Genomic DNA, 27,353 nt, shown 5'->3' with positions numbered 1-27,353 from the left:
GTACTTTAAAGTATTTTCTAAAGTACCTTATACCACAGACCAATAGGAGGGTGACGGTCACAGTAGAGGGGGGGGGGCTGTTCGTACATTTTGTTTTACCTCCTACTAATCATGTGGAATTTGAAATGTTCGGCCTGTGGATGATGTCATCTCCAATGAGGTAAACCATCTAATGATTCCATTTGGGCATCTGCTTTCGTTCGCACCAATTTGAAAAGCAATTACTGGTTCCTTGTATTAGATGTGTTCGATGGCACATGGGCTTCGTTTAGACAGGCAGCCCAATTCTGATATTTCTTCCACCAGTTGGTCTTTTGACCAATCACATTTGATCTTTTCACAGTAGCTCTTTTTCAAAGCTGATTGGTCAAAAGACCAATTAGTGGAAAAAAATTATTGGGCTGCCTGTCTAAACGCAGCCCATGGTAATATGTAACATATATTAGACTGAAGTCCTGAAGTTTTTGTTGTCTGTTTTCTAGTTGGTGGTAGACTGCAACACACGTGATATCCTAGTAATTTCATCATCAGACGAGGTGTACTCTGATAATGAGATGTCTTTCATTTAATGTAATCTAACATGAGGGAGAACCGTCAATGAAACTAGAGGGACACTACAGTATGGTCAGCATCAATGAAACTAGAGGGTCACAACATTATGGTCAGCATCAATGAAACTAGAGGGACACTACAGTATGGTCAGCATCAATGAAACTAGAGGGACACTACAGTATGGTCAGCATCAATGAAACTAGAGGGACACTACAGTATGGTCAGCATCAATGAAACTAGAGGGACACTACAGTATGGTCAGCATCAATGAAACTAAAGGGACACTACAGTATGGTCAGCATCAATGAAACTAGAGGGTCACTACAGTATGGTCAGCATCAATGAAACTAGAGGGACACTACAGTATGGTCAGCATCAATGAAACTAGAGGGTCACTACAGTATGGTCAGCATCAATGAAACTAGAGGGACACTACAGTATGGTCAGCATCAATGAAACTAGAGGGACACTACAGTATGGTCAGCATCAATGAAACTGTAGGGACACTACAGTATGGTCAGCATCAATGAAACTAAAGGGACACTACAGTATGGTCAGTATCAATGAAACTAGAGGGACACTACAGTATGGTCAGCATCAATGAAACTAGAGGGTCACTACAGTATGGTCAGCATCAATGAAACTAAAGGGACACTACAGTATGGTCAGCATCAATGAAACTAGAGGGTCACTACAGTATGGTCAGCATCAATGAAACTAGAGGGACACTACATTATGGTCAGCATCAATGAAACTAGAGGGACACTACAGTATGGTCAGCATCAATGAAACTGTAGAGACACTAGATGTTCAGGAGTCTAATGGCTTGGGGGTAGAAGATGTTTAGAAGTTTAGACTTAGCGCTCCGGTACAGCTTGCCGTGCTGTAGCAGAGAGAACAGTCTATGACTAGGGTGGCTGGAGTCTTTGACAATGTTTAGGGCCTTCCTCTGATATAGAGGTCCTGGTTGGCAGGAAGCTTGGCCCCAGTGATGTACTGGGGCGTTTGCACTACCCTCTCCAGGCAGTGATGCAACCAGTCAGGATGCTCTCGATGGTGCAGCTGTAGAACCTTTTGAGGATCTGAGGACCCATGCCAAACTTTTTCTGTCTCCTGAGGTTTTGTCGTGCCCTCTTCACGACTGTCTTGGTGTGCTTGGACCATGTTCGTTTGTTGGTGATGTGGACACCAAGGAACATGAAGCTCTCAACCTGCTCCACTGCAGCCCCGTCGATGAGAATGGGGGCGTGCTCGGTCCTCTTTTTCCTGTAGTCCACAATCATCTCCTTTGTCTTGATCACGTTGAGGGAGAGGTTGTTGTCCTAGCATCACACAGTCACGTTTCTGACCTCCTCCCTCTAGGCTGTCTCGTCGTTGGTGGTGATCAGGCCTTCCACTGTTGTGTCATCTGAAAACTTAATGATGGTGTTGGAGTCGTGCCAAGCCGTGCAGTCATGAGTGAACAGGGAGTACCAGGAAGGGACTGAGCACGCACCCCTGAGGGGCGCCTGTGTTGAGGATCAGCATGGCGGATGTGTTGTTACCTACCCTCACCACCTGGGGGCGGCTCGTCAGTCAGTCCAGGATTCAGAGGTTGCAGAAGGAGGTGTTTAGTGTCAGGGTCCTTAGCTTATTGAAGAGCTTTGAGGGGACTATGGTGTTGAACGCTGAGCTGTAGTCGATGAATTGCATTCTCACATAGGTGTTCCTTTTTCCAGGTGGGAAAGGGCAGTGTGGAGTGCAATAGAGTTCCTGTGGATCTGTTGGGGCGGAATGAAAATTGGAGTGGATCTAGAGGTTTCTGGGATAATGGTGTTGATGTGAGCCATGACCAGCCTTTCAAAGCACTTCATGGCTACAGACGTGAGTGCTACGCGTCAGTAGTAATATAGGCAGGCTACCTTCGTGTTCTTGGGCACTGGCACTATGGTGGTCTGCTTAAAACATGTTGGTATTACAGACTCGGAAAGGGAGAGGTTTAAAATGTCAGTGAAGACACTTGCCAGTTGGTCAGCGCATGTCCTGGTAATCCGTCTGGCCCTGCGGCCTTGTGAATCACACAATGCTCCCATCCACATTCACTTAGTACTCTAGAGCTCTGTCAGAGTGACCATCGGGTTCTTGGTCACCTCCCTGACCAAGGCCCTTCTCCCCCGGTTGCTCAGTTTGGCCGGGCGGCCAGATCTAGAAAGAGTCTTCTTCCATTTTAGAATGATGGAGGTCACTATGTTCTTGGGGACCTTCAATGCTGAAGACATGTTTTGGTACCCTACCCCAGATCTGTGCCTCGATACAATCCTGTCTCGGAGCTCTACAGACAATTCCTTTGACCTCATGGCTTGATTTTTGCTCTGACATGCATTGTCAACTGTGGGACCTTATATAGACAGGTGTGTGCCTTTCCAAATCATGTCCAATCAAATGAATTTACCATGTTTCTACAATCAAGTTGTAGAAACATCTCAAGGATGGTCAATGGAAACAGGATGCACTTGAGCTCAATTTCAAAGTAAAGGGTCTGAATACTGATGTAAATAAGATATTTCATTTTTTTATTTTTAATACATTTCTTAAAACCTGTTTTTGCATTGTCATTATGGGGCATTGTTAGTAGATTGCTGGAATGTCCACCAAAGCTGTTGCCAGATAATTTAATGTTAATTTATCTATCATAAGCCGCCTCCAACTCATTTTAGAGAATTTGTTAGTACGTTCAACCTGCCTCACAACTGCAGAACATGTGTACGACGTTGCATGGGTGAGCGGTTTGCTGATGTTGACGTTGTGAACAAAGTGGACCACGTTGATAGTGGGGTTATGGTATGGACAGGTATAAGCTACAGGCAACGAACACAGTTGCATTTTATCGATGGCAATTTGAATGCACAAAAATACCTTGATGAAATCCTGAGGCCCATTGTGAGACCCATTTTTTTTAAAGATATGTGAACAGATGCATATCTGTATTCCCAGTCATGTAAAATCCATAGATTAGGGCCTAATGAATTTATTTATTATTTATTTATCAGTATATTTGTCTCTGTTTCAATTCAACTCATGAAACATCAGCAGTTAAGGGTTTTTTTTTTCACATGAAATACAATTCCATGGTGTTGTTTCAATTACGGTACCATGATGTGAAAACCACTGAAGGAATATGTCTGGCGATTGACAAGATGCCTTGTGATCGGCTGCTTGTAAAATAAGAATTGTCTACCACGCGTAACATTTGAAGAATAGTCTTGATTATGACAAATAAAAATGTGCATTCTATGTTTCTGGTAACATAACATGCTCGTCTTCTATTAAATGAATGCAATTCACTCGTTATTTAAATACATAGAAATGCAATACCTTTATTTTACATGCATACATCTATAACTGTACAACAAGTTGAATGCAGTTTTAAAACTTAAAAAAAAAAAAAAAGCCCAATCCCAAAACAAATCCTGAAGATTTACAGCGAGTAATGAATTTATGTCAGAAGGTGAAAAGTAGTTTATTTATTTTTTTTTAAATCTTTTTATTTTATTTTTTTAAACACACACAAAATAAAAACTAGGACTAGTGCTGTCCTTGAGTTGAACCTGTTCATAAACAGGACTGGGCTGAATAGAAATGAATTCAGTCACCATAGAGAAGGCACCTTCAGTACACAGTGTATGTACAAACAACATCTGATACACCCTTTTACTGTAGTTTCGAGTACAATGACAACTGGGAACGTTCACTTAAACAAAAAAACAACACACATCAGATCTATACAAATACATTTTGAAGCAAAAAATATCTTCTTGGTCCATACTCAAAGCAGTACCTCGAAATGCATGTTTTAACATTTTAATTCTAGATTGACTCTGCCAGCAGAGGTCAACCCAGTGGATATAGTTCAAATTTATTACACAGTCTGTCACAATACTTCCCACTTCATTGATTGGTAACTATTGGTAACAGTGGTAACTATGTCGTTATGCGTCAATCTGTCCACTTAGATCACCAGTCCTTCTTGAGTTCAGAATTGTTTTTGTTTGTTGTTGTTTAGACATGAAAAGGGGCAAATATACATGGACTACCATGTACATCTAAATTAGAAAAATGTATAGAAATATCGTCAATCTTTATTACAGCCAGAAATACCATTTACCTTAAAAATATACTACCACCCATCCAATCGAAAATGTCAATACTTTTCAGAAAAGTGATTTAATATAAAATACTGTATCCTCTAACTGGATATATGTAACACTCCATCCTTTCTCTCTCTCAACAAAATAAAGCTTTTTATAGACCCTTCAAAGCTTATATTAAAAAAACACACTCCCAGCACAATTATATCTGTACGTTTTTATATAGAAACAATAAAACTGACTAAGATACCAGAGATGGTACTACGTTCACATCTCAGAAGAGACCCGTTTCGAATGGCACATTGCCATGTTACTGAACCATCACCTGATCGACACAGTGTGGCACTACAATTTTGGGATGATTGTACGCGTTGGTGGTGGGAGGGGGGGGGGGGGTCATTGAATGCCGTGGTCAAGATTGGCCCGTCTGTTCGACTATCTGCCTGCTCGAGTTCAGCACACCTTGGTCGGGTCTGTTGGCAGCTCTGTGGGAGACGTGCGGTACTGGATCTTGGTGTTGGTAATCGCTCCGTGTTTCTGTCTGAGGTGCAATCGAAGCTGACTCTTGTGGCGAAAGTGTAAGTTGCATTTCTCACACTGAAAAAAAAAATATATAAGAAAATTGATTTGCTCCGTTTTCTGTCCTGTGTCTATAAAATGTTCTCTGGTTTAATAGCAGACACATACGGATTTCAATACACACTACTCTCTCTCTCACACACACACAGGTACATTACACACAAACATTACACACACACACACACACAGGTACATTACACACACACACACACACAGGTACATTACACACACACTCACACAGGTACATTACACACACACACACACAGGTACATTACACACACACACACACAGGTACATTACACACACACACACACACACACACACACACACACACACACACACACACACACACACACACACACACACAGGTACATTACACACACACACACACACACAGGTACATTACACACACACACACACACACAGGTACATTACACACACACACACACACACAGGTACATTACACACACACACACACAGGTACATTACACACACAGTGTACTTACATGATAGGGCTTTTCTCCTGTGTGTATACGCAGGTGACTCTTCAGCGTCTGCAGGTGACGGAAGCGCGTTCCGCAGATCTCACACGGGTATGGCTTCTCCCCGGTGTGGATCAACACATGGGCACGGAGATGGGCGACCTGACCATGACAACAACATTATGACACAACTGGGTCGGTGTGGTGGTGAGTGATCACATCATCTATCCCAAGCCATTTTTTTGGGGGGGGGGGGTAAATTTTATTTTCAGAAATAGTATGAGATTAATGGGGGGAAACTGAGAAAGAGGGTAATGTAGCGTAGAGGGGGGGGGTCGTACCCACACGGGGCCAGCCTCAGGCAGTTACAAACAAACAACTGCATTGATTCCCTCTGTAACTTGTTGAAACCTTACACAAAGACTCGGCTCACCTGCACGAATCGAGCTCCGCACGTCTCACATTTGTATGGCTTTTCTCCTGAGTGGATACGAGTGTGGGTCTTGAGGTTAGCTGGTCTGTTGAACTGAGCACCACAGATGTTGCAACGATACGGCTTCTCTCCTGCAACGCAACAACATGCAGAACAAACTGTCAGCTACCAAACTTTACTGAAATGGACTTATGGGTAATTTGACAGATGCAAATTACGTGATGGATTTAGCAAAGCTGGCAAATTTAGCATCTGTGGCCAGGGTGCTGCAAGCAAAATAAACTAAATAAGCAAAATAAACTAAACACAGTTATTGAGAAAACCATCTTGAAAGCCTGTATGAACCTGTATGGACAGTCTTGTGGCTGGCGAGGTTTCCTTTGTAGCGAAAAGCAGCCTGGCAACGGTCGCACTTGTATGGCTTGTCACTGTGGGCCTGCAGCACGTGGCGCTTCAGGGTTTCGTCTTCCGCAAACTTGGAGTCACATTCGTTACAAAAGAACGTACCATTTTCTGTAAGACAGATCGGAAACAATCAATCAGGATTAGGACTGTTTTATAAGCAGCTAGAGAGACTGGCCATTAGGACTGTTTTATAAGCAGCTAGAGAGACTGGCCATTAGGACTGTTTTATAAGCAGCTAGAGAGACTGGCCATTAGGACTGTTTTATAAGCAGCTAGAGAGACTGGCCATTAGGACTGTTTTATAAGCAGCTAGAGAGACTGGCCATTAGGACTGTTTTATAAGCAGCTAGAGAGACTGGCCATTAGGACTGTTTTATAAGCAGCTAGAGAGACTGGCCATTAGGACTGTTTTATAAGCAGCTAGAGAGACTGGCCATTAGGACTGTTTTATAAGCAGCTAGAGAGACTGGCCATTAGGACTGTTTTATAAGCAGCTAGAGAGACTGGCCATTAGGACTGTTTTATAAGCAGCTAGAGAGACTGGCCATTAGGACTGTTTTATAAGCAGCTAGAGAGACTGGCCATTAGGACTGTTTTATAAGCAGCTAGAGAGACTGGCCATTAGGACTGTTTTATAAGCAGCTAGAGAGACTGGCCATTAGGACTGTTTTATAAGCAGCTAGAGAGACTGGCCATTAGGACTGTTTTATAAGCAGCTAGAGAGACTGGCCATTAGGACTGTTTTATAAGCAGCTAGAGAGACTGGCCATTAGGACTGTTAGGACAAAACCTTGTGAAGACTTACAGAAAACGTTTTACCTCTGTCATTGCCAACAAAGGGTATATAACAAAGTATTGAGATAAACTTTTGTTATTGACCAAATACTTCTTTTACACCATAATTTGCAAATAAATTCATTAAAAATCCTACAATGTGATTTTCTGGATTTATTTTCCTCATTTTGTCTGTCATAGTTGAAGTGTACCTATGATGAAAATTACAGGCCTCTCTCATCTTTTTAAGTGGGAGAACTTGCACAATTGGTGGCTGACTAAATACTTTTTTCCCCCACTGTATGTATGTATGTATGTATGTATGTGTGTATGTGTGTATGTGTGTATGTGTGTGTGTGTGTGTGTGTGTGTGTGTGTATGTATGTATGTATGTATGCATGCACTACTTTCCTCATATAGTGCACAACTTTCTTCATATAGTGCACTACTTTCCTCATATAGTGCACTAATTTCCTTATATCCCCTATATAGTGCACTACTTTCCTTATAACACCTATATAGTGCACTACTTTCCTCATATAGTGCACTACTTTCCTCATATAGTGCACTACTTTCCTTATATCCCCTATATAGTGCACTACTTTCCTTATATCCCCTATATAGTGCACTACTTTCCTTATATCCCCTATATAGTGCACTACTTTCCTTATATCCCCTATATAGTGCACTACTTTCCTCATATAGTGCACTACTTTCCATATATCCCCTATATAGTGCACTACTTTCCTTATAACACCTATATAGTGCACTACTTTCCTCATATAGTGCACTACTTTCCTCATATAGTGCACTACTTTCCTTATATCCCCTATATAGTGCACTACTTTCCTTATATCCCCTATATAGTGCACTACTTTCCTTATATCCCCTATATAGTGCACTACTTTCCTTATATCCCCTATATAGTGCACTACTTTCCTTATATCCCCTATATAGTGCACAACTTTCCTTATATCTCCTATATAGTGCACTACTTTCCTTATATCCCCTATATAGTGCACTACTTTCCTCATATCCCCTATATAGTGCACTACTTTCCTCATATCCCCTATATAGTGCACTACTTTCCTCATATCCCCTATATAGTGCACTACTTTCCTTATATCTCCGCTATAGTGCAATACTTTCCTTATATCCCCTATATAGTGCACTACTTTCCTTATATCCCCTATATAGTGCACTACTTTCCTTATATCCCCTATATAGTGCACTACTTTCCTCCCATAGTGCACTACTTTCCTCATATCCACTATATAGTGCACTACTTTCTTCATATCCCCTATATAGTGCACTACTTTCAATATATAGTGCACTACTTTCCTTATATCCCCTATATAGTGCACTACATTCCTTATATCCCCTATATAGTGCACTACTTTCCTTATATCTCCTATATAGTGCACTACTTTCCTCATATAGTGCACTACTTTCCTTATATACCCTATATAGTGCACTACCTTCCTCATATAGTGCACTACTTTCCTTATATCTCCTATATAGTGCACTACTTTCCTCATAGTGCACTACTTTCCTCATAGTGCACTACTTTCCTCATAGTGCACTACTTTCCTCATATCCCCTATATAGTGCACAACTTTCCTCATATAGTGCACTACTTTCCTCATATAGTGCACTACTTTCCTCATATAGTGCACTACTTTCCATATATCTCCTATATAGTCCACTACTTTCCTCATATAGTGCACTACTTTCCTTATATCCCCTATAGAGTGCACTACCTTCCTTATATCCCCTATATAGTGCACTACTTTCCTCATATAGTGCACTACTTTCCTTATATCTCCTATATAGTGCACTACTTTCCTCATAGTGCACTACTTTCCTCATAGTGCACTACTTTCCTCATAGTGCACTACTTTCCTTATATCCCCTATATAGTGCACTACTTTCCTCATATAGTGCACTACTTTCCTCATATCCCCTATATAGTGCACTACTTTCCTCATATCCCCTATATAGTGCACTACTTTCCTCATATCCCCTATATAGTGCACTACTTTCCTCATATCCCCTATATAGTGCACTACTTTCCTCATATCCCCTATATAGTGCACTACTTTCCTCATATCCCCTATATAGTGCACTACTTTCCTTATATCCCCTATATAGTGCACTACTTTCCTCATATCCTCTATATAGTGCACTACTTTCCTCATATAGTGCACTACTTTCCTTATATCCCCTATATAGTGCACTACTTTCCTCATATAGTGCACTACTTTCCTTATATCCCCTTTATAGTGCACTACCTTCCTTATATCCCCTATATAGTGCACTACTCTCCTCATATCCCATATATAGTGCACTACTTTCCTCATATCCCCTATATAGTGCACTACTTTCCTCATATCCCCTATATAGTGCACTACTTTCCTCATATAGTGCACTACTTTCCTCATATCCCCTATATAGTGCACTACTTTCCTTATATCTCCTATATAGCGCACTACTTTCCTCATATAGTGCACTACTTTCCTCATATAGTGCACTACTTTCCATATATCTACTATATAGCGCACTACTTTCCTCATATAGTGCACTACTTTCCTCATACAGTGCACTACTTTCCTCATATAGTGCACTACTTTCCATATATCTACTATATAGCGCACTACTTTCCTCATATAGTGCACTACTTTCCATATATCTACTATATAGTGCACTACTTTCCTCATAGTGCACTACTTTCCTCATAGTGCACTACTTTCCTCATAGTGCACTACTTTCCTCATATCCCCTATATAGTGCACTACTTTCCTCATATAGTGCACTACTTTCCTCATATCCCCTATATAGTGCACTACTTTCCTCATATCCCCTATATAGTGCACTACTTTCCTTATATGTCCTATATAGTGCACTACTTTCCTCATATCCCCTATATAGTGCACTACTTTCCTTATATCTCCTATATAGTGCACTACTTTCCTTATATCTCCTATATAGTGCACTACTTTCCTCATATAGTGCACTACTTTCCTTATATCCCCTATATAGTGCACTACTTTCCTTATATCCCCTATATAGTGCACTACTCTCCTCATATCCCCTATATAGTGCACTACTTTCCTCATATCCCCTATATAGTGCACTACTTTCCTCATATCCCCTATATAGTGCACTACTTTCCTCATATCCCCTATATAGTGCACTACTTTCCTCATATCCCCTATATAGTGCACTACTTTCCTCATATCCCCTATATAGTGCACTACTTTCCTCATATCCCCTATATAGTGCACTACTTTCCTCATATCCCCTATATAGTGCACTACTTTCCTCATATCCCCTATATAGTGCACTACTTTCCTTATATCTCCTATATAGTGCACTACTTTCCTCATATAGTGCACTACTTTCCTCATATAGTGCACTACTTTCCATATATCTCCTATATAGTGCACTACTTTCCTCATATAGTGCACTACTTTCCATATATCTCCTATATAGTGCACTACTTTCCTCATAGTGCACTACTTTCCTCATAGTGCACTACTTTCCTCATAGTGCACTACTTTCCTCATAGTGCACTACTTTCCTCATAGTGCACTACTTTCCTCATAGTGCACTACTTTCCTTATATCCCCTATATAGTGCACTACTTTCCTCATATAGTGCACTACTTTCCTCATATAGTGCACTACTTTCCTCATATCCCCTATATAGTGCACTACTTTCCTTATATCTCCTATATAGTGCACTACTTTCCTCATATCCCCTATATAGTGCACTACTTTCCTTATATCTCCTATATAGTGCACTACTTTTCTCATATAGTGCACTACTTTCCTCATATCCCCTATATAGTGCACTACTTTCCTCATATCCCCTATATAGTGCACTACTTTCCTTATATCACCTATATAGTGCTCTACTTTCCTCCCATAGTGCACTACTTTCCTCATATCCCCTATATAGTGCACTACTTTCCTCATATCCCCTATATAGTGCACTACTTTCCTCATATCCCCTATATAGTGCTCTACTTTCCTCCCATAGTGCACTACTTTCCTCATATCCCCTATATAGTGCACTACTTTCCTTATATCACCTATATAGTGCACTACTTTCCTCCCATAGTGCACTACTTTCCTCATATCCCCTATATAGTGCACTACTTTCCTCATATCCCCTATATAGTGCACTACTTTCCTCATATCCCCTATATAGTGCACTACTTTCCTCCCATAGTGCACTACTTTCCTCATAGTGCACTACTTTCCTCATATAGTGCACTACTTTCCTCATAGTGCACTACTTTCCTTATATCCCCTATATAGTGCACTACTTTCCTCATATCCCCTATATAGTGCACTACTTTCCTCATATCCCCTATATAGTGCACTACTTTCCTCATATCCCCTATATAGTGCACTACTTTCCTCATATCCCCTATATAGTGCACTACTTTCCTCATATCCCCTATATATGCACTACCCTATATAGTGCACTACTTTCCTTATATCCCCTATATAGTGCACTACTTTCCTCATATCCTCTATATAGTGCACTACTTTCCTTATATCCCCTATATAGTGCACTACTTTCCTTATATCCCCTATATAGTGCACTACTTTCCTCATATAGTGCACTACTTTCCTTATATCCCCTTTATAGTGCACTACCTTCCTTATATCCCCTATATAGTGCACTACTTCTCCTCATATCCCCTATATAGTGCACTACTTTCTCCTCATATCCCCTATATAGTGCACTACTTTCCTCATATCCCCTATATAGTGCACTACTTTCCTCAAATCCCCTATATAGTGCACTACTTTCCTCATATAGTGCACTACTTTCCTCATATCCCCTATATAGTGCACTACTTTCCTTATATCACCTATATAGTGCACTACTTTCCTCCCATATTGCACTACTTTCCTCATATCCCCTATATAGTGCACTACTTTCCTTATATCTCCTATATAGCGCACTACTTTCCTCATATAGTGCACTACTTTCCTCATATAGTGCACTACTTTCCATATATCTACTATATAGCGCACTACTTTCCTCATATAGTGCACTACTTTCCTCATATAGTGCACTACTTTCCATATATCTACTATATAGTGCACTACTTTCCTCATAGTGCACTACTTTCCTCATAGTGCACTACTTTCCTCATAGTGCACTACTTTCCTTATATCCCCTATATAGTGCACTACTTTCCTCATATAGTGCACTACTTTCCTCATATCCCCTATATAGTGCACTACTTTCCTCCCATAGTGCACTACTTTCCTCACATCCCCTATATAGTGCACTACTTTCCTCATATCCCCTATATAGTGCACTACTTTCCTCATATCCCCTATATAGTGCACTACTTTCCTCCCATAGTGCACTACTTTCCTCATAGTGCACTACTTTCCTCATATAGTGCACTACTTTCCTCATAGTGCACTACTTTCCTTATATCCCCTATATAGTGCACTACTTTCCTCATATCCCCTATATAGTGCACTACTTTCCTCATATCCCCTATATAGTGCACTACTTTCCTCATATCCCCTATATAGTGCACTACTTTCCTCATATCCCCTATATAGTGCACTACTTTCCTCATATCCCCTATATAGTGCACTACTTTCCTCATATCCCCTATATAGTGCACTACTTTCCTTATATCCCCTATATAGTGCACTACTTTCCTCATATCCTCTATATAGTGCACTACTTTCCTTATATCCCCTATATAGTGCACTACTTTCCTTATATCCCCTATATAGTGCACTACTTTCCTCATATAGTGCACTACTTTCCTTATATCCCCTTTATAGTGCACTACCTTCCTTATATCCCCTATATAGTGCACTACTCTCCTCATATCCCCTATATAGTGCACTACTTTCCTCATATCCCCTATATAGTGCACTACTTTCCTCATATCCCCTATATAGTGCACTACTTTCCTCAAATCCCCTATATAGTGCACTACTTTCCTCATATTGTGCACTACTTTCCTCATATCCCCTATATAGTGCACTACTTTCCTTATATCACCTATATAGTGCACTACTTTCCTCCCATATTGCACTACTTTCCTCATATCCCCTATATAGTGCACTACTTTCCTTATATCTCCTATATAGCGCACTACTTTCCTCATATAGTGCACTACTTTCCTCATATAGTACACTACTTTCCATATATCTACTATATAGCGCACTACTTTCCTCATATAGTGCACTACTTTCCTCATATAGTGCACTACTTTCCATATATCTACTATATAGTGCACTACTTTCCTCATAGTGCACTACTTTCCTCATAGTGCACTACTTTCCTCATAGTGCACTACTTTCCTTATATCCCCTATATAGTGCACTACTTTCCTCATATAGTGCACTACTTTCCTCATATCCCCTATATAGTGCACTACTTTCCTCATATCCCCTATATAGTGCACTACTTTCCTTATGTCCTATATAGTGCACTACTTTCCTCATATCTCCTATATAGTGCACTACTTTCCTTATATCTCCTATATAGTGCACTACTTTCCTCATATAGTGCACTACTTTCCTTATATCCCCTATATAGTGCACTACTTTCCTTATATCCCCTATATAGTGCACTACTCTCCTCATATCCCCTATATAGTGCACTACTTTCCTCATATCCCCTATATAGTGCACTACTTTCCTCATATCCCCTATATAGTGCACTACTTTCCTCATATCCCCTATATAGTGCACTACTTTCCTCATATCCCCTATATAGTGCACTACTTTCCTCATATCCCCTATATAGTGCACTACTTTCCTCATATCCCCTATATAGTGCACTACTTTCCTCATATCCCCTATATAGTGCACTACTTTCCTCATATCCCCTATATAGTGCACTACTTTCCTCATATCTCCTATATAGTGCACTACTTTCCTCATATAGTGCACTACTTTCCTCATATAGTGCACTACTTTCCATATATCTCCTATATAGTGCACTACTTTCCTCATATAGTGCACTACTTTCCTTATATCTCCTATATAGTGCACTACTTTCCTCATATAGTGCACTACTTTCCATATATCTCCTATATAGTGCACTACTTTCCTCATAGTGCACTACTTTCCTCATAGTGCACTACTTTCCTCATAGTGCACTACTTTCCTCATAGTGCACTACTTTCCTCATAGTGCACTACTTTCCTCATAGTGCACTACTTTCCTCATAGTGCACTACTTTCCTTATATCCCCTATATAGTGCACTACTTTCCTCATATAGTGCACTACTTTCCTCATATAGTGCACTACTTTCCTCATATAGTGCACTACTTTCCTCATATCCCCTATATAGTGCACTACTTTCCTTATATCTCCTATATAGTGCACTACTTTCCTCATATCCCCTATATAGTGCACTACTTTCCTTATATCTCCTATATAGTGCACTACTTTTCTCATATAGTGCACTACTTTCCTCATATCCCCTATATAGTGCACTACTTTCCTCATATCCCCTATATAGTGCACTACTTTCCTCATATCCCCTATATAGTGCACTACTTTCCTCATATCCCCTATATAGTGCACTACTTTCCTTATATCACCTATATAGTGCTCTACTTTCCTCCCATAGTGCACTACTTTCCTCATATCCCCTATATAGTGCACTACTTTCCTCATATCCCCTATATAGTGCACTACTTTCCTCATATCCCCTATATAGTGCACTACTTTCCTTATATCACCTATATAGTGCACTACTTTCCTCCCATAGTGCACTACTTTCCTCATATCCCCTATATAGTGCACTACTTTCCTCATATCCCCTATATAGTGCACTACTTTCCTCATATCCCCTATATAGTGCACTACTTTCCTCCCATAGTGCACTACTTTCCTTATATCTCCTATACAAGCAGTCATTTGGAACACAGCCTATGTTTAAAAAGCAGCACGTACTCACCACAGCTGGAGTCGGAGTACTCCGAGTGTAACTCTGACATCATGTCCTCCGCCAAACAGGAAGCCGGGGTGTTGGGACACACTTCAGAGTGCTGCGGGGGCGGGGCACCACAGGAAGTGCACTTTAAGTGGCTGATGTAGAGAGAGGAGTGGCTGTCGGCGCTCCTCTGTGATCCCTCCAGAGCTCTGGAGACACAAACAGCTGTGTGTCAGACATCATTCCTCCACACTACAACACAGCCCGTTCCGAGACGGGGAGAGAGAGAAACGCTACGGACAGGACACCCAGTGGAAAGCCGTTAACTAGGGTAGTGTAAATTATCACTTATATTTGCTCTTAAATCTTGTGAATTGGGTTTGATGGATAAAACAGCTTTAACCGGAGAGTTTTATTAAGTGATACTGGCAACAACAACAAAAAATATCACTTCCTGTTCATTTCATGTGGAGATTGCAAAGAGACAAAAGGCCGTAAAGGCCGAGACATTGCTCACATCAAATTGGGAACAATCAAGCATTCGAGCTACAGTTACGCTTTAGTTTGACTATCGATATGACTGTAGGGCTCACCTGTTGATGTTGTGGAGTCGGGAGGCCTGTGGAACCGGCAGGTCCTCTCCGTGCTCACTGGTCTTGGTGTTGGCCTGCATGTCCAGGTGCTCTGAGTCTGAGGGGTGGCGGTAGGGGGGCAGACCCAGGCGCTGGGGGGAGGGGACCACCACCTCCTGCAGCCCAACAGCCTCCTCCTTGGTGGCTCTCTGATTGAGCACGATAAACTTGTATTTCTTCCAGTTGCGTGCCTTGGGATCCTGGCTGCCCTGTAGGGGCAGGGCACCACACCGGCCGGCCTGGGAGAGGGAGAGGCCTGCGTTCTTACTGCTGCTGGACTCGGTGGGGGAGTTTGGCTGGCAGTCAGATTTGAGCGGGCTCTGAGGCCCTTCCAGGCCCTTCCGTCCGGTTGAGGAGATCCCCAGAGGGTAGTGCTGCTGGCTCGTGTCTTCCTCTGTCGTCTGAGGACCGTGCTCCTTACCCAGAACCACCTTCTGCTGCTCGTGGGCCGCCGCGGCGAACCCTCTCTTCCTGGAGCCTCCCACCCCACCAGCCTGGCTGACCCCTCCGTCATGGCTCTCCTTCCTCATCTCCTCCTCCCTGGAGGAGGCGTAGCTGGCTGTATGGTGGATGCTGGCCGAGCCCCCGCTCACCGCTCGGCTGTAATCAACCCTCATGGCGCTGCCCATGTCCGGGGGGGAACAGTGCTTGTGATGGATCCCGCCTTTAGAGAAGTCAGCGAAGTTATTTTTGGCGTCTGTCAGCTTGCAGAGAGGGAAAGGGAACCCCTGGATTGGGAACTGACCGTAGAGGTGGTAGTTGCTGGGGGAATTGACCCCGTTGAACATGCTGGAGCCGTAGGGCCTCCCGTCTCTGAAGGGGCCGACGCGGCCGGGCAGGTTGTCGACCACATCGTGGGGCCGGTATGCATGGACACCCTGAGGTAAAAGTAAGGGTCCGACCAAGAACTCATCCCTGGGCAGCTTGTTGGCCTGGCCAGGGTCACTGTGAGGAGGATAGATGGAAGACGAAAGATGAGACACCGGACACCAGAGTTTACATTACACAAACTTTGTGATAAATGGTTATTTTTATTTTTATATTCCACACTGTCGCTGTGCACGCCTCTTGACAGGTCGTAATATGCAAATAAGACGGTTGTTAACTGTACCGGAGTCTGGCGTACAGGTTAGTCATCTGACTCCACCACATTTACACTCTCTTCTTTCTGATTACCCCCCCACCTTCTACACCCCCCCTCCCTCTACACCCCCTCCCCTTCAATTAAAAAAATAAAATAATTTAAAACCTCACCCCCCGCTCTTCTACACCCCCACCCCTCCCCCCCCACCCCCCCTACACCCCCCCTCCTACACCCCCACCCCCCCTACACCCCCCCCACCCCCCCCCTCCCTTCTACACCCCACCCCCCTTCAATTAAAAAAATACAATAATTTGACACCCGTTCCCTGTCCATGTACCTGGATTTGATGAATCTGTGGCAGGTGTCTACAACGTGATCCATCTGTAGGTAGATGGCTGTGTTCATGATCGCCATGATCAGACTCTCCTTCAGCGTCAGTCTAGAGGTGTACATGAACTCCAGCAGGATGGCAAACCCCTCTGGGTCCACCTTGGGGTCCAGACTGATGGCATTCAGATTACACTTCAGGGAGTCCGTAAATATAGTGTAGAACAACCCACTAGAGAGAGAGGAAGCATCGTGTTCAGTACAGTGACAGACTGGTCAAGAGAGTCTGTAAATATAGTGTAGAACAACCCACTAGAGAGAGAGGAAGCATCGTGTTCAGTACAGTGACAGACTGGTCAAGGGCATGGGAGACAGACACACAGGGGGGGGGGCATGGGAGACAGACACACAGGGGGGGGGGCATGGGAGACAGACACACAGGGGGGGGGACATGGGAGACAGACACACAGGGGGGGGGACATGGGAGACAGACACACAGGGGGGGACATGGGAGACACACACACAGGGGGGGACATGGGAGACACACACAGGGGGGACATGGGAGACAGACACACAGGGGGGACATGGGAGACAGACACACAGGGGGGGACATGGGAGACAGACACACAGGGGGGGACATGGGAGACAGACACACAGGGGGGGACATGGGAGACAGACACACAGGGGGGGACATGGGAGACAGACACACAGGGGGGGGGACATGGGAGACAGACACACAGGGGGGGGGACATGGGAGACAGACACAGGGGGGGGGGACATGGGAGACAGACACACATGGGAGACAGGGGGGGCATGGGAGACAGACACAGGGGGGGGCATGGGAGACAGACACACAGGGGGGGACACATGGGAGACAGACACACAGGGGGGGACACATGGGAGACAGACACACAGGGGGGGACACATGGGAGACAGACACACAGGGGGACACATGGGAGACAGACACACAGGGGGGACACATGGGAGACAGACACACAGGGGGGGACATGGGAGACAGACACACAGGGGGGACACATGGGAGACAGACACACAGGGGGGGACACATGGGAGACAGACACACAGGGGGGGACACATGGGAGACAGACACACAGGGGGGGGGACATGGGAGACAGACACACAGGGGGGGACATGGGAGACAGACACACAGGGGGGGGGACATGGGAGACAGACACACAGGGGGGGGCATGGGAGACAGACACACAGGGGGGAGACATGGGAGACAGACACACAGGGGGGGAGACATGGGAGACAGACACACAGGGGGGGGGGGCATGGGAGACAGACACACAGGGGGGGGGGCATGGGAGACAGACACACAGGGGGGGAGACATTGGAGACAGACACACAGGGGGGGACACATGGGAGACAAACACACAGGGGGGACCGATCGTTAGCTCTCCGAGCTGCTTCCTAAAAGCATCTTAAGGCTACATTCAGCATTAGAACGTCCGTAGGAGCATTGTTAGACCTCAGAGCGGTTTCCCTAAACCAAACCTAAAGTTGCTCCTGGAAAGACTTATTTAACATCTGCCTCAGACCGCTTGTAGAACAGCTAAGTACACCGTTAGATGCCATGTCGCCCTTCCTCGTCACACAGGAGATCTCAGCTAAATGCAAAAAAAAGATTTTTAAATAAAGATGTTTTATCTCTGCCGATAACTTCAGAACGATTGTGAGCGATTTTTTATTTATTTCACCTTTATTTAACCAGGTAGTTTAGTTGAGAACAAGTTCTCATTTACAACTGCGGCCTGGCCAAGATAAAGCAAAGCAGTGTGACACAGACAACAACACAGAGTTACACATGGAGTAAACAAACAATAAACAAGTCAACACCACAATAAACAAGTCAATAACACAATTAACAAGTCAATAACACAGTAGAAAAAAAGAAAAGAAAAAGAGAGTCTATATACATCGTGTGCAAAAGGCATGAGGAGGTAGGCGAATAATTACAATTTAGCAGATTAATACTGGAGTGATAAATGATCAGATGGTCATGTACAGGTAGAGATACTGGTGTGGACTGGAGTGATAAATGATCAGATGGTCATGTACAGGTAGAGATACTGGTGTGGACTGGAGTGATAAATGATCAGATGATCATGTACAGGTAGAGATACTGGTGTGGACTGGAGTGATAAATGATCAGATGGTCATGTACAGGTAGAGATACTGGTGTGGACTGGAGTGATAAATGATCAGATGGTCATGTACAGGTAGAGATACTGGTGTGGACTGGAGTGACAAATGATCAGATGATCGTGTTCAGGTAGAGATACTGGTGTGGACTGGAGTGATAAATGATCAGATGGTCATGTACAGGTAGAGATACTGGTGTGGACTGGAGTGACAAATGATCAGATGGTCATGTACAGGTAGAGATACTGGTGTGGACTGGAGTGATAAATGATCAGATGATCATGTACAGGTAGAGATACTGGTGTGGACTGGAGTGATAAATGATCAGATGGTCATGTACAGGGATACTGGTGTTTAGAAATGTATTCAATTCTTGAAAATTAAATAAAATAAAATCACATTTGCATAAGTATTTCACACCCCGAGTCAATTAAGCTATAAGGCACGAGGGCGGTGTGGTATATGGCCAATATATCACGGCTAAGGGCTGTTCTTAGGCAAGACTCGACTCGGAGTGCTTTGTCATTTACGACAAACCCCCGAGGTGCCTTATTGCTGTTATAAAACAGGGCTCGAACCACCCAGTTTATTACACAAATGTTAGAATCACCTTTGGGTAAGTCTAAGAGCTTTGCACACTTGGGGACTGATTTATCAATCGCGTGTGGGATAATTTCCACTCAAAAATGTGAAATTTATCAATATGAACGTTTGCTTTGAGTACGCACGGAAATTGACACAGAGCCGTGACCATCTGTATGCACAGTGCCAAGAGCTGGAATGAGGGAGATGCTTGTCAAGTAGAAAATGTGAAAATATATATATGTTGGAAATATTTGAAATTGGGAGAATAAACTTAATAATTAAATGTTTTTTTATTTTGTGAAATAAGGCTAAATATTCAAAATAGAAGCTACAAGATGTTTCCTTGGAGTCTAAGCTTTCCCCAATCCTTGCTATTCAAGGAGACATGGGTTGGGAGCCCAGTGACAGTAAGGCAGAGGAGTGGAATACGGTTATGGAACAGTGTTAACGACATACTAGAGGTTTTCAACCGGGATAAAACGTACAATTACCCTTTGGACAAAGGAATTTGCTCTACAACACATTTAGAATCAAGTTATGATGCGATGTCAACCTGATCAAACACAAGTTAACGCTTTAGCGACAAAAGAACTGTGAACTGAACTTCTAACCAGATTTAAAAACTATTTCAAAAACACATCTCGAACCCTGACACCCGTCAGTCACCTAACAATAATTCAAATATCCTTGTGATGAGAACCGGGACACTGCTTCTGGCAATATAAATAGGGAGGTTCAACACCATAGATAAACAAGAGTGGCTGTGTAGAGTCTGATTTAGGTTAACAAGAGTGGCTGTATAGAGTCTGATTTAGATAAACAAGAGTGGCTGTGTAGAGTCTGATTTAGATTAACAAGAGTGGCTGTGTAGAGTCTGATTTAGGTTACCAAGAGTGGCTGTATAGAGTCTGATTTAGATAAACAAGAGTGGCTGTGTAGAGTCTGATTTAGATTAACAAGAGTGGCTGTATAGAGTCTGATTTAGATTAACAAGAGTGGCTGTGTAGAGTCTGATTTAGATAAACAAGAGTGGCTGTATAGAGTCTGATTTAGGTTATTAACAAGAGTGGCTGTATAGAGTCTGATTTAGATAAACAAGAGTGGCTGTATAGAGTCTGATTTAGATAAACAAGAGTGGCTGTATAGAGTCTGATTTAGGTTATTAACAAGAGTGGCTGTGTAGAGTCTGATTTAGGTTATTAACAAGAGTGGCTGTATAGAGTCTGATTTAGATTAACAACAGTGGCTGTGTAGAGTCTGATTTAGGTTATTAACAAGAGTGGCTGTATAGAGTCTGATTTAGGTTAACAAGAGTGGCTGTGTAGAGTCTGATTTAGGTTATTAACAAGAGTGGCTGTATAGAGTCTGATTTAGATAAACAAGAGTGGCTGTATAGAGTCTGATTTAGATAAACAAGAGTGGCTGTATAGAGTCTGATTTAGATAAACAAGAGTGGCTGTATAGAGTCTGATTTAGATAAACAAGAGTGGCTGTATAGAGTCTGATTTAGGTTATTAACAAGAGTGGCTGTGTAGAGTCTGATTTAGGTTATTAACAAGAGTGGCTGTGTAGAGTCTGATTTAGGTTAACAAGAGTGGCTGTGTAGAGTCTGATTTAGGTTATTAACAAGAGTGGCTGTATAGAGTCTGATTTAGGGGAGATCAAGAATGAACTGCACTTTATGATTTAAGAGAAAACTTGTTCAAAAAAAAAAATGCAAAAAAAAAACCCACAGAACTATTCTGTAGTAGTACTTTTGAAAGACTTGAATAGCTATTCAGAAGTGTTCCTGGTATGCACACGTTATTTCCAAAGCTTGGAAGAAGCGACGAGATTAAGTTACAAAAACACTTAAAATGTTTTTGTTTTGCGTTTCAGTAGGAATGTACGTAGCTCGGTGTGTAACTATAATCGGTATGATCATTTTATCAGGATACAACGGTTTCCATGTGAGTTGGCCGTCATGACGACTTGACACGATCTTTTTTTTTAAACTCACTAATTTCCCAAGGTCTCCATTCGATCGTTCTCTTGTGATTTGTCTTCTATAATTGTTGTCCACTAGGTGGAGCCATTGACCACAGTACCTCTTAACCCTGTGGCTCTTACTTGTATTGATAGACACATCTCATTGACACCGCCAGGTGACTAGTGTCCAACGCTAATTGTCTTCCCTTATCCATATGGCCTATGTAGTTGTCTCATTCAGTCGGTCATTGTTTTGACGAAAGAAATTGACAAAGGCCAAAAACTTTTTGAACATTTAAAAAAAAAATGTTTTTTTTATTTATTTTTAAATGTGCTGCATCTTTTCTTTTCAAATGATGATCTAATTGTTTTGTTGCATCTTCACTTTTTTTTCTCCACATTTTAAAACAATTCATAAATGAAGGTCACTATGATCACTCTGCATCATTGAATTCCTTCCCCTTTGCCTCAGAGTAACCTAGGCAGTTAGAATGTGGGGATCGGAGTGGATTTGACAGGTGAATATGGCAATAGCACCAACTATTACTGAACAAATCTATGGATCTCACAATCTTTTCAGCCATGAGTGGTAATATCCCTCTAGGAGCTGATCCATCGTCAGTATTGTGGAATAACTCAAGGTTAAGGTAAGACTGGAAAGGGAGAACTCTGATCCGAGAGCAGTGCTTCCTTTCCATCCTATCAACATTAACACTTTGCCTCAACGATTCACTTAGTGAACGTTCTCTCGCATTGTGTTTTGGAAAAGAAACGCATTTCTACACCTGCATTGCTTGCTGTTTTGGAGGGTTTTTAGGTCTGGGTTTCTGTACAGCACATTGAGATATCAGCTGATGTAAGAAGGGCTTTATAAATAGATTTGATTTGATGTTACGTCTTCGGGCCGTTGTAGGAAAGCTGCATCGTTAAAACACTAGTAAGCATATGTTCCATGGATATTGGGAACCCGGGCACAGAACAGTGTGTGAGAGAGACAGAGACAGGAAAGGGACTTTAAATATCATGCCAAGTACAGAACAGCAACATGCAAAACTGGGTTCAAGCGTGACAGAAAGTGTGTGTGTGTGTGTGGGGGGGGGCAAAAGTGGGACAGAGCCTGGTGCTAGATCTGTTTGTGCTAGTATGTCAACACCAGAAACACTTTTGTCATGACAAGGACAGGCATGATGACACAGACTGGTACACATACTGGGATTTGGGGAGTCAACACACCTGCAGGCCATGAGGACAGTCTTGTGAGCGCGGAACTGCTGTCTGTTGACCAGGATGGTGACATCTGTGAGGATGTCCCGGCTCCGTAGCCGATTGAGGTTCAGCAGCACGTCGCTGGCGTGACGCGTGAATTGGATGCAGCTGTCTGCTGCACAAGCCATCTTGTCGAGCTCTGGAAAAATACAAAATAAATTCCCCATGGTCAGTGCCATGGATATACATAAGGTTATATACTGGTTATTCATCAAATACCTGCTATTTTGAAGGTGAGAACCGGTGGCATTGTGGTTCAACCTGGAGGGCTCTCCAACCCTGTTCCTGGAGAGTTACCCCTCATGTAGGTTATTGCACAAACCCTAATCTAGCACATCTGATTGATCAAATTAAATCAGGTTAGTTACAACTGGGGTTGGAGCCCACATCTACAGGGTATGGCGAGCCCTGGCCCCGAGGCAGTAGTTTAATGAGACATTAAGATATACCTGAGAAAGCATGGCAGGAAGGCTGGGTGCATCGGGCTCTTTTAAAAATATTGGTTATTTTAATATAGGAAATTGCCCTCGTCGCTTCTCATCATATCCCTGATTGCAGTAGAGGTTTGCAGCCAATAGGCAGCGCCATTGAACAGCATAAAGTATGGAGCATTCAAGTAACATTTTTTTGTTCAGCAAGTGGGAGAACACTTGATTTCTTTACTGTTGCCACACAAACGTGAATGTTCGAGGATGAATGATAGCCCCGGCACCCTTATTCAGAAAGTCTCGCCCTGCGTTAGGCAGTCAACGCCTGTGGTTAGGTGGCAGCTTGTCATTTAATGTCACATAGCAACACGGTCACATTCAGCATGGAAACAGGACATGATATAGTAGAGAAATACAAGACGCCAGGTGTTGGAAACTTCTTCCCAAGAGTACAGTATACTACACCATACACCTGTCTGGTTGACACACCGGCTAAGGCAAATGATACAGCGGTGCGTCTTTTAAATGATAAAGTGTGTGCCATCATCGGGGCACTTCTGACGTACTGAACATTCTGTATCGCGATTCGAAGTCATTTTCCATCCGAATCAACGACACACGCCATAGTTACATTTTCCCGGCGATATCGTGAATTAAAGAAGAACTACCGTACCACTATTTATTCACACATAATCTGAGATGGAGATAAACTTTTCTCTTTTAGCATGTCAAGTTTGTATGAATGCGACAGACACAAGTTGCCAGATTTAACTTTACTGTGCACTGACTGAAGACAGAATGATTGACAATTATCAACAATAATAACACAACTACACTTAAATATTTAATGCAATCAAAAAGTAGATTACAGGGCAAACTGCTCCATGAATATTTAAATATGATTCACCACAAGATGTCATCAATATATTAAGCTAGTCTAGAAATGTATGTGTGTGTTCTTCCGCAATATAAATAGCGGGTAGTCAGGCGCAAGAGAACACGTTATGGCAGTGTTTCCCAAACTCGGTCCTGGGGATCCCAATGGATGCAAGTTTGGAGTTTTTCCTAGCACTACTCAGCTTATTCAAATCATCTCGTGAATCATCACGTTTTTATTATTTTTAAGGCAAAAATAAAAACGTGCACACAGGGATGTCCCCAGGACGGAGGTTAGGAAACGCTGTGTTCTGGCAATAACAATGTAATTGCAATTACAACAAGACTTGAGCATATTTTGAGAACACTTGTCAAAGTTGGTTTGTTTAGGCTACAGTCTGCTTTTTAACGGGTATCCTAACTTACAACCACGTCATGTCCCCCCGTCCAACCCATTGTAATACATGTTTTTAAAAGGACAGCTTCTTCACGTGGGATAGCATGTTGTACTATCACTCTGACTCAATGCCAAGTCGCAGGCTGCCACTCGACACCACCCGAAATGAATCATGTACACAAGTAAACAGGCTTCTTCTCAGCGGTCAACAGAGGCTACAACCCACCTACGACTATTGCTTTAGTATTTTCCAATTCTCAAAAAAAAAAAAATGTTTTCGGTTATTCACTTTCCAAATCAAATTCACAGATGAAGAGATTCAAAGGTACTACTTTCAGACACTTAACTACACTTCAAATCTACTTTTTTTTTGCAAATTATTTTTTAAACAGACTTATTGCATGGAAGCTTAGCAAACAAATACATTCTAATGCTGCAACATTGTTTATGTTAACCATTCAAAATACTATAACTACGAAATTGCTCCGTTTTCCTGTCATGTTGCCTAAAATCATCCATCCCTGGCTCCAGCCAGATAGCACGCAGGTACAAACTTGCACTCGTAAACTAGGCTGTGGAAAGCTACAAACTAAAAACCATATTTCCGTGAGGTGTGTGTGTGTGTGTGTGGGGGGGGGGGGGGGGCAAGGACACTGCGAAACAAGACAATCAATATCTCGTGCAACCAGATCTCGATGTTAGATGTGATTATTTTCTCCAAGACTGGCAGGATATCTAAAACAATGTAGTATAACAACACTGACACACCTACCCCTGCACATCTGCCACAAGCCCAAACACACTGTGCAAGTTACTTAGTTATGCGGATGGAAATCATGTTATATTAACCACTGAAAGTCTTTCTGTGCAACACCGTTGATAGTAAATACAAAATACACAAAATCCAGCCAGGTCAGATCTAAACCAAGTTTTGCTTAAAATAAAGAATGCAGCATTTAGTTAAACTGAACTCCCTTGTTCATTATTAGCAGTAAAGTCAGATCAAACAGAATAACCACGTCATCTCATGTCTGTTTCGCGATCAGCACAGTACAGTATCAAAACGCCTCCACTGTCAAAACCGAGAGAAGGCGAACCGAGAGCCGTATAGTGAAGTGAAGACAGCGGAATATTATTATAGAAACAGATATGTCAAGAGCACTGTCACCCGGCAAAAACGGTGCGCTCGAAACAGTCCACCAAAAACACCTTCAAATCACCGAGATTTACATTATAAAACACATTCAGAAACACAGCCAGCACTACGCCATCACCTGCAACGAAGAGTACAACTTCGCGCCAAATTACATAGGGAAAAAAAATAATTGTTTAAAAAATATCACCTGATATTGCTTTCCTAGAAACTTCTTGCATCACCACTTCTAAGAACCCCAGTTCTAAGAATCAGAGGAGCTCAATTCTCAGAATTTGAGCTTGTGGCGATACCACTTTCCGAGGGAAGGGGAGAGTCAGGTTTTAATGCTTGCTGAGAAATCATCTTTCTGAGATTTTGATTTCCGTGCGTATTATACAACATGACTTATGGAACAAGTGTATTACAAAAGCAAGCTAAAATGATTGTATATTTTATACTATTTTTCTATATTTTAAAACAAATGGAGTATTTTATTTTTATACCCCCTACTTTTGGATTCTCCCAGACCTAGACGGTCACATGGGCAGAAGAGTTGCCTACGTAGCCCCTGCCTCTTAGTCCAGCCCCTAAATTCACATAACTAATTTGCTATTCCGTGACATAAGCGAAGTTGTCCATTCGTCGCCTTTCCCTTTATGAAACCCACAGACATTACCTACACAGAACCGAACCGAACTGGACTGCTTATTCACACGGACACGCGTTGTACAGGCCTATTTGTTATGATAGTATTTAATTTTTTTTTGCTTTTCCTGCAGAGAATATTCATTTTTAACCCCCCCCCCCATCCCATCCCTGTGTCCACCTTCATTGCTCTGGACTGCTGGCAAATCATCACAAGGGTTTGTTTAGGATTAGATTATATTTGTGAATCAAAGACATTTTGCTTGAAAACTCTCTTTTAATCACTGCGATTCTCCATTGCTGTAGCATTTTTGTTGCCAGGTTTATCTGACTATATGTTTGGCACAGTGGTAGCCTACAGTGTGAGAAAGGAAGCTGTGATGTTAGCCTATTTGCTGTGATAATTAGCTTGAATCTACTAGAAACGGGCTATTTGCGCACCATAGAGAACATAATGCATTATGTTGTGGGTGCAATAAGTCATCTATAATGTCATTTAATCAATAGAAAATAATCATTGTAATCGGACTTCTTCTTTTTGGTGATAAAAACAAAA

At 42.4% G+C, this 27,353-nt stretch overlaps 1 protein-coding gene across 1 annotated transcript; it reads right to left on the bottom strand.

Moving 5' to 3' along the window:
* Nucleotides 1–3,888: 3,888 nt before the first annotated feature.
* LOC135524812 (B-cell lymphoma 6 protein homolog) lies at nucleotides 3,889–26,398 on the bottom strand. The gene is made up of 9 exons (XM_064952660.1): nucleotides 26,361–26,398; nucleotides 23,284–23,455; nucleotides 17,345–17,566; nucleotides 15,885–16,868; nucleotides 15,316–15,500; nucleotides 6,519–6,686; nucleotides 6,174–6,304; nucleotides 5,765–5,902; nucleotides 3,889–5,276 (listed from the first exon to the last, which is right to left on the bottom strand). The coding sequence occupies exons 1-9, from the start codon at nucleotides 26,389–26,391 to the stop codon at nucleotides 5,133–5,135; spliced, it is 2,175 nt and encodes a 724-aa protein (XP_064808732.1). The 5' UTR covers nucleotides 26,392–26,398; the 3' UTR covers nucleotides 3,889–5,132.
* Nucleotides 26,399–27,353: the final 955 nt, after the last annotated feature.

The sequence above is a fragment of the Oncorhynchus masou genome, chromosome 31, assembly GCF_036934945.1.
Source record: "Oncorhynchus masou masou isolate Uvic2021 chromosome 31, UVic_Omas_1.1, whole genome shotgun sequence".
In the NCBI taxonomy this organism is placed as follows: domain Eukaryota; kingdom Metazoa; phylum Chordata; class Actinopteri; order Salmoniformes; family Salmonidae; genus Oncorhynchus; species Oncorhynchus masou.
The sequence above is the reverse complement of the archived record's forward strand: the minus strand, read 5'-3'. Positions and strand labels throughout refer to the sequence as shown.

What these genes read in the sequence shown, in the direction of transcription:
- LOC135524812 (XM_064952660.1), bottom strand. Translation starts at nt 26,391, where the DNA reads ATGCAAGAAGTTTCTAGGAAAGCAATATCAG. An exon ending in ACTGTCCTCATGGCCTGCAG is followed by an intron (nt 17,567 to 23,283) that starts GTGTGTTGACTC and finishes CTCTCTCTCTAG; the next exon opens with TGGGTTGTTCTACACTATAT. An exon ending in GCGGAGCTCGATTCGTGCAG is followed by an intron (nt 5,903 to 6,173) that starts GTGAGCCGAGTC and finishes TGTCATGGTCAG; the next exon opens with GTCGCCCATCTCCGTGCCCA.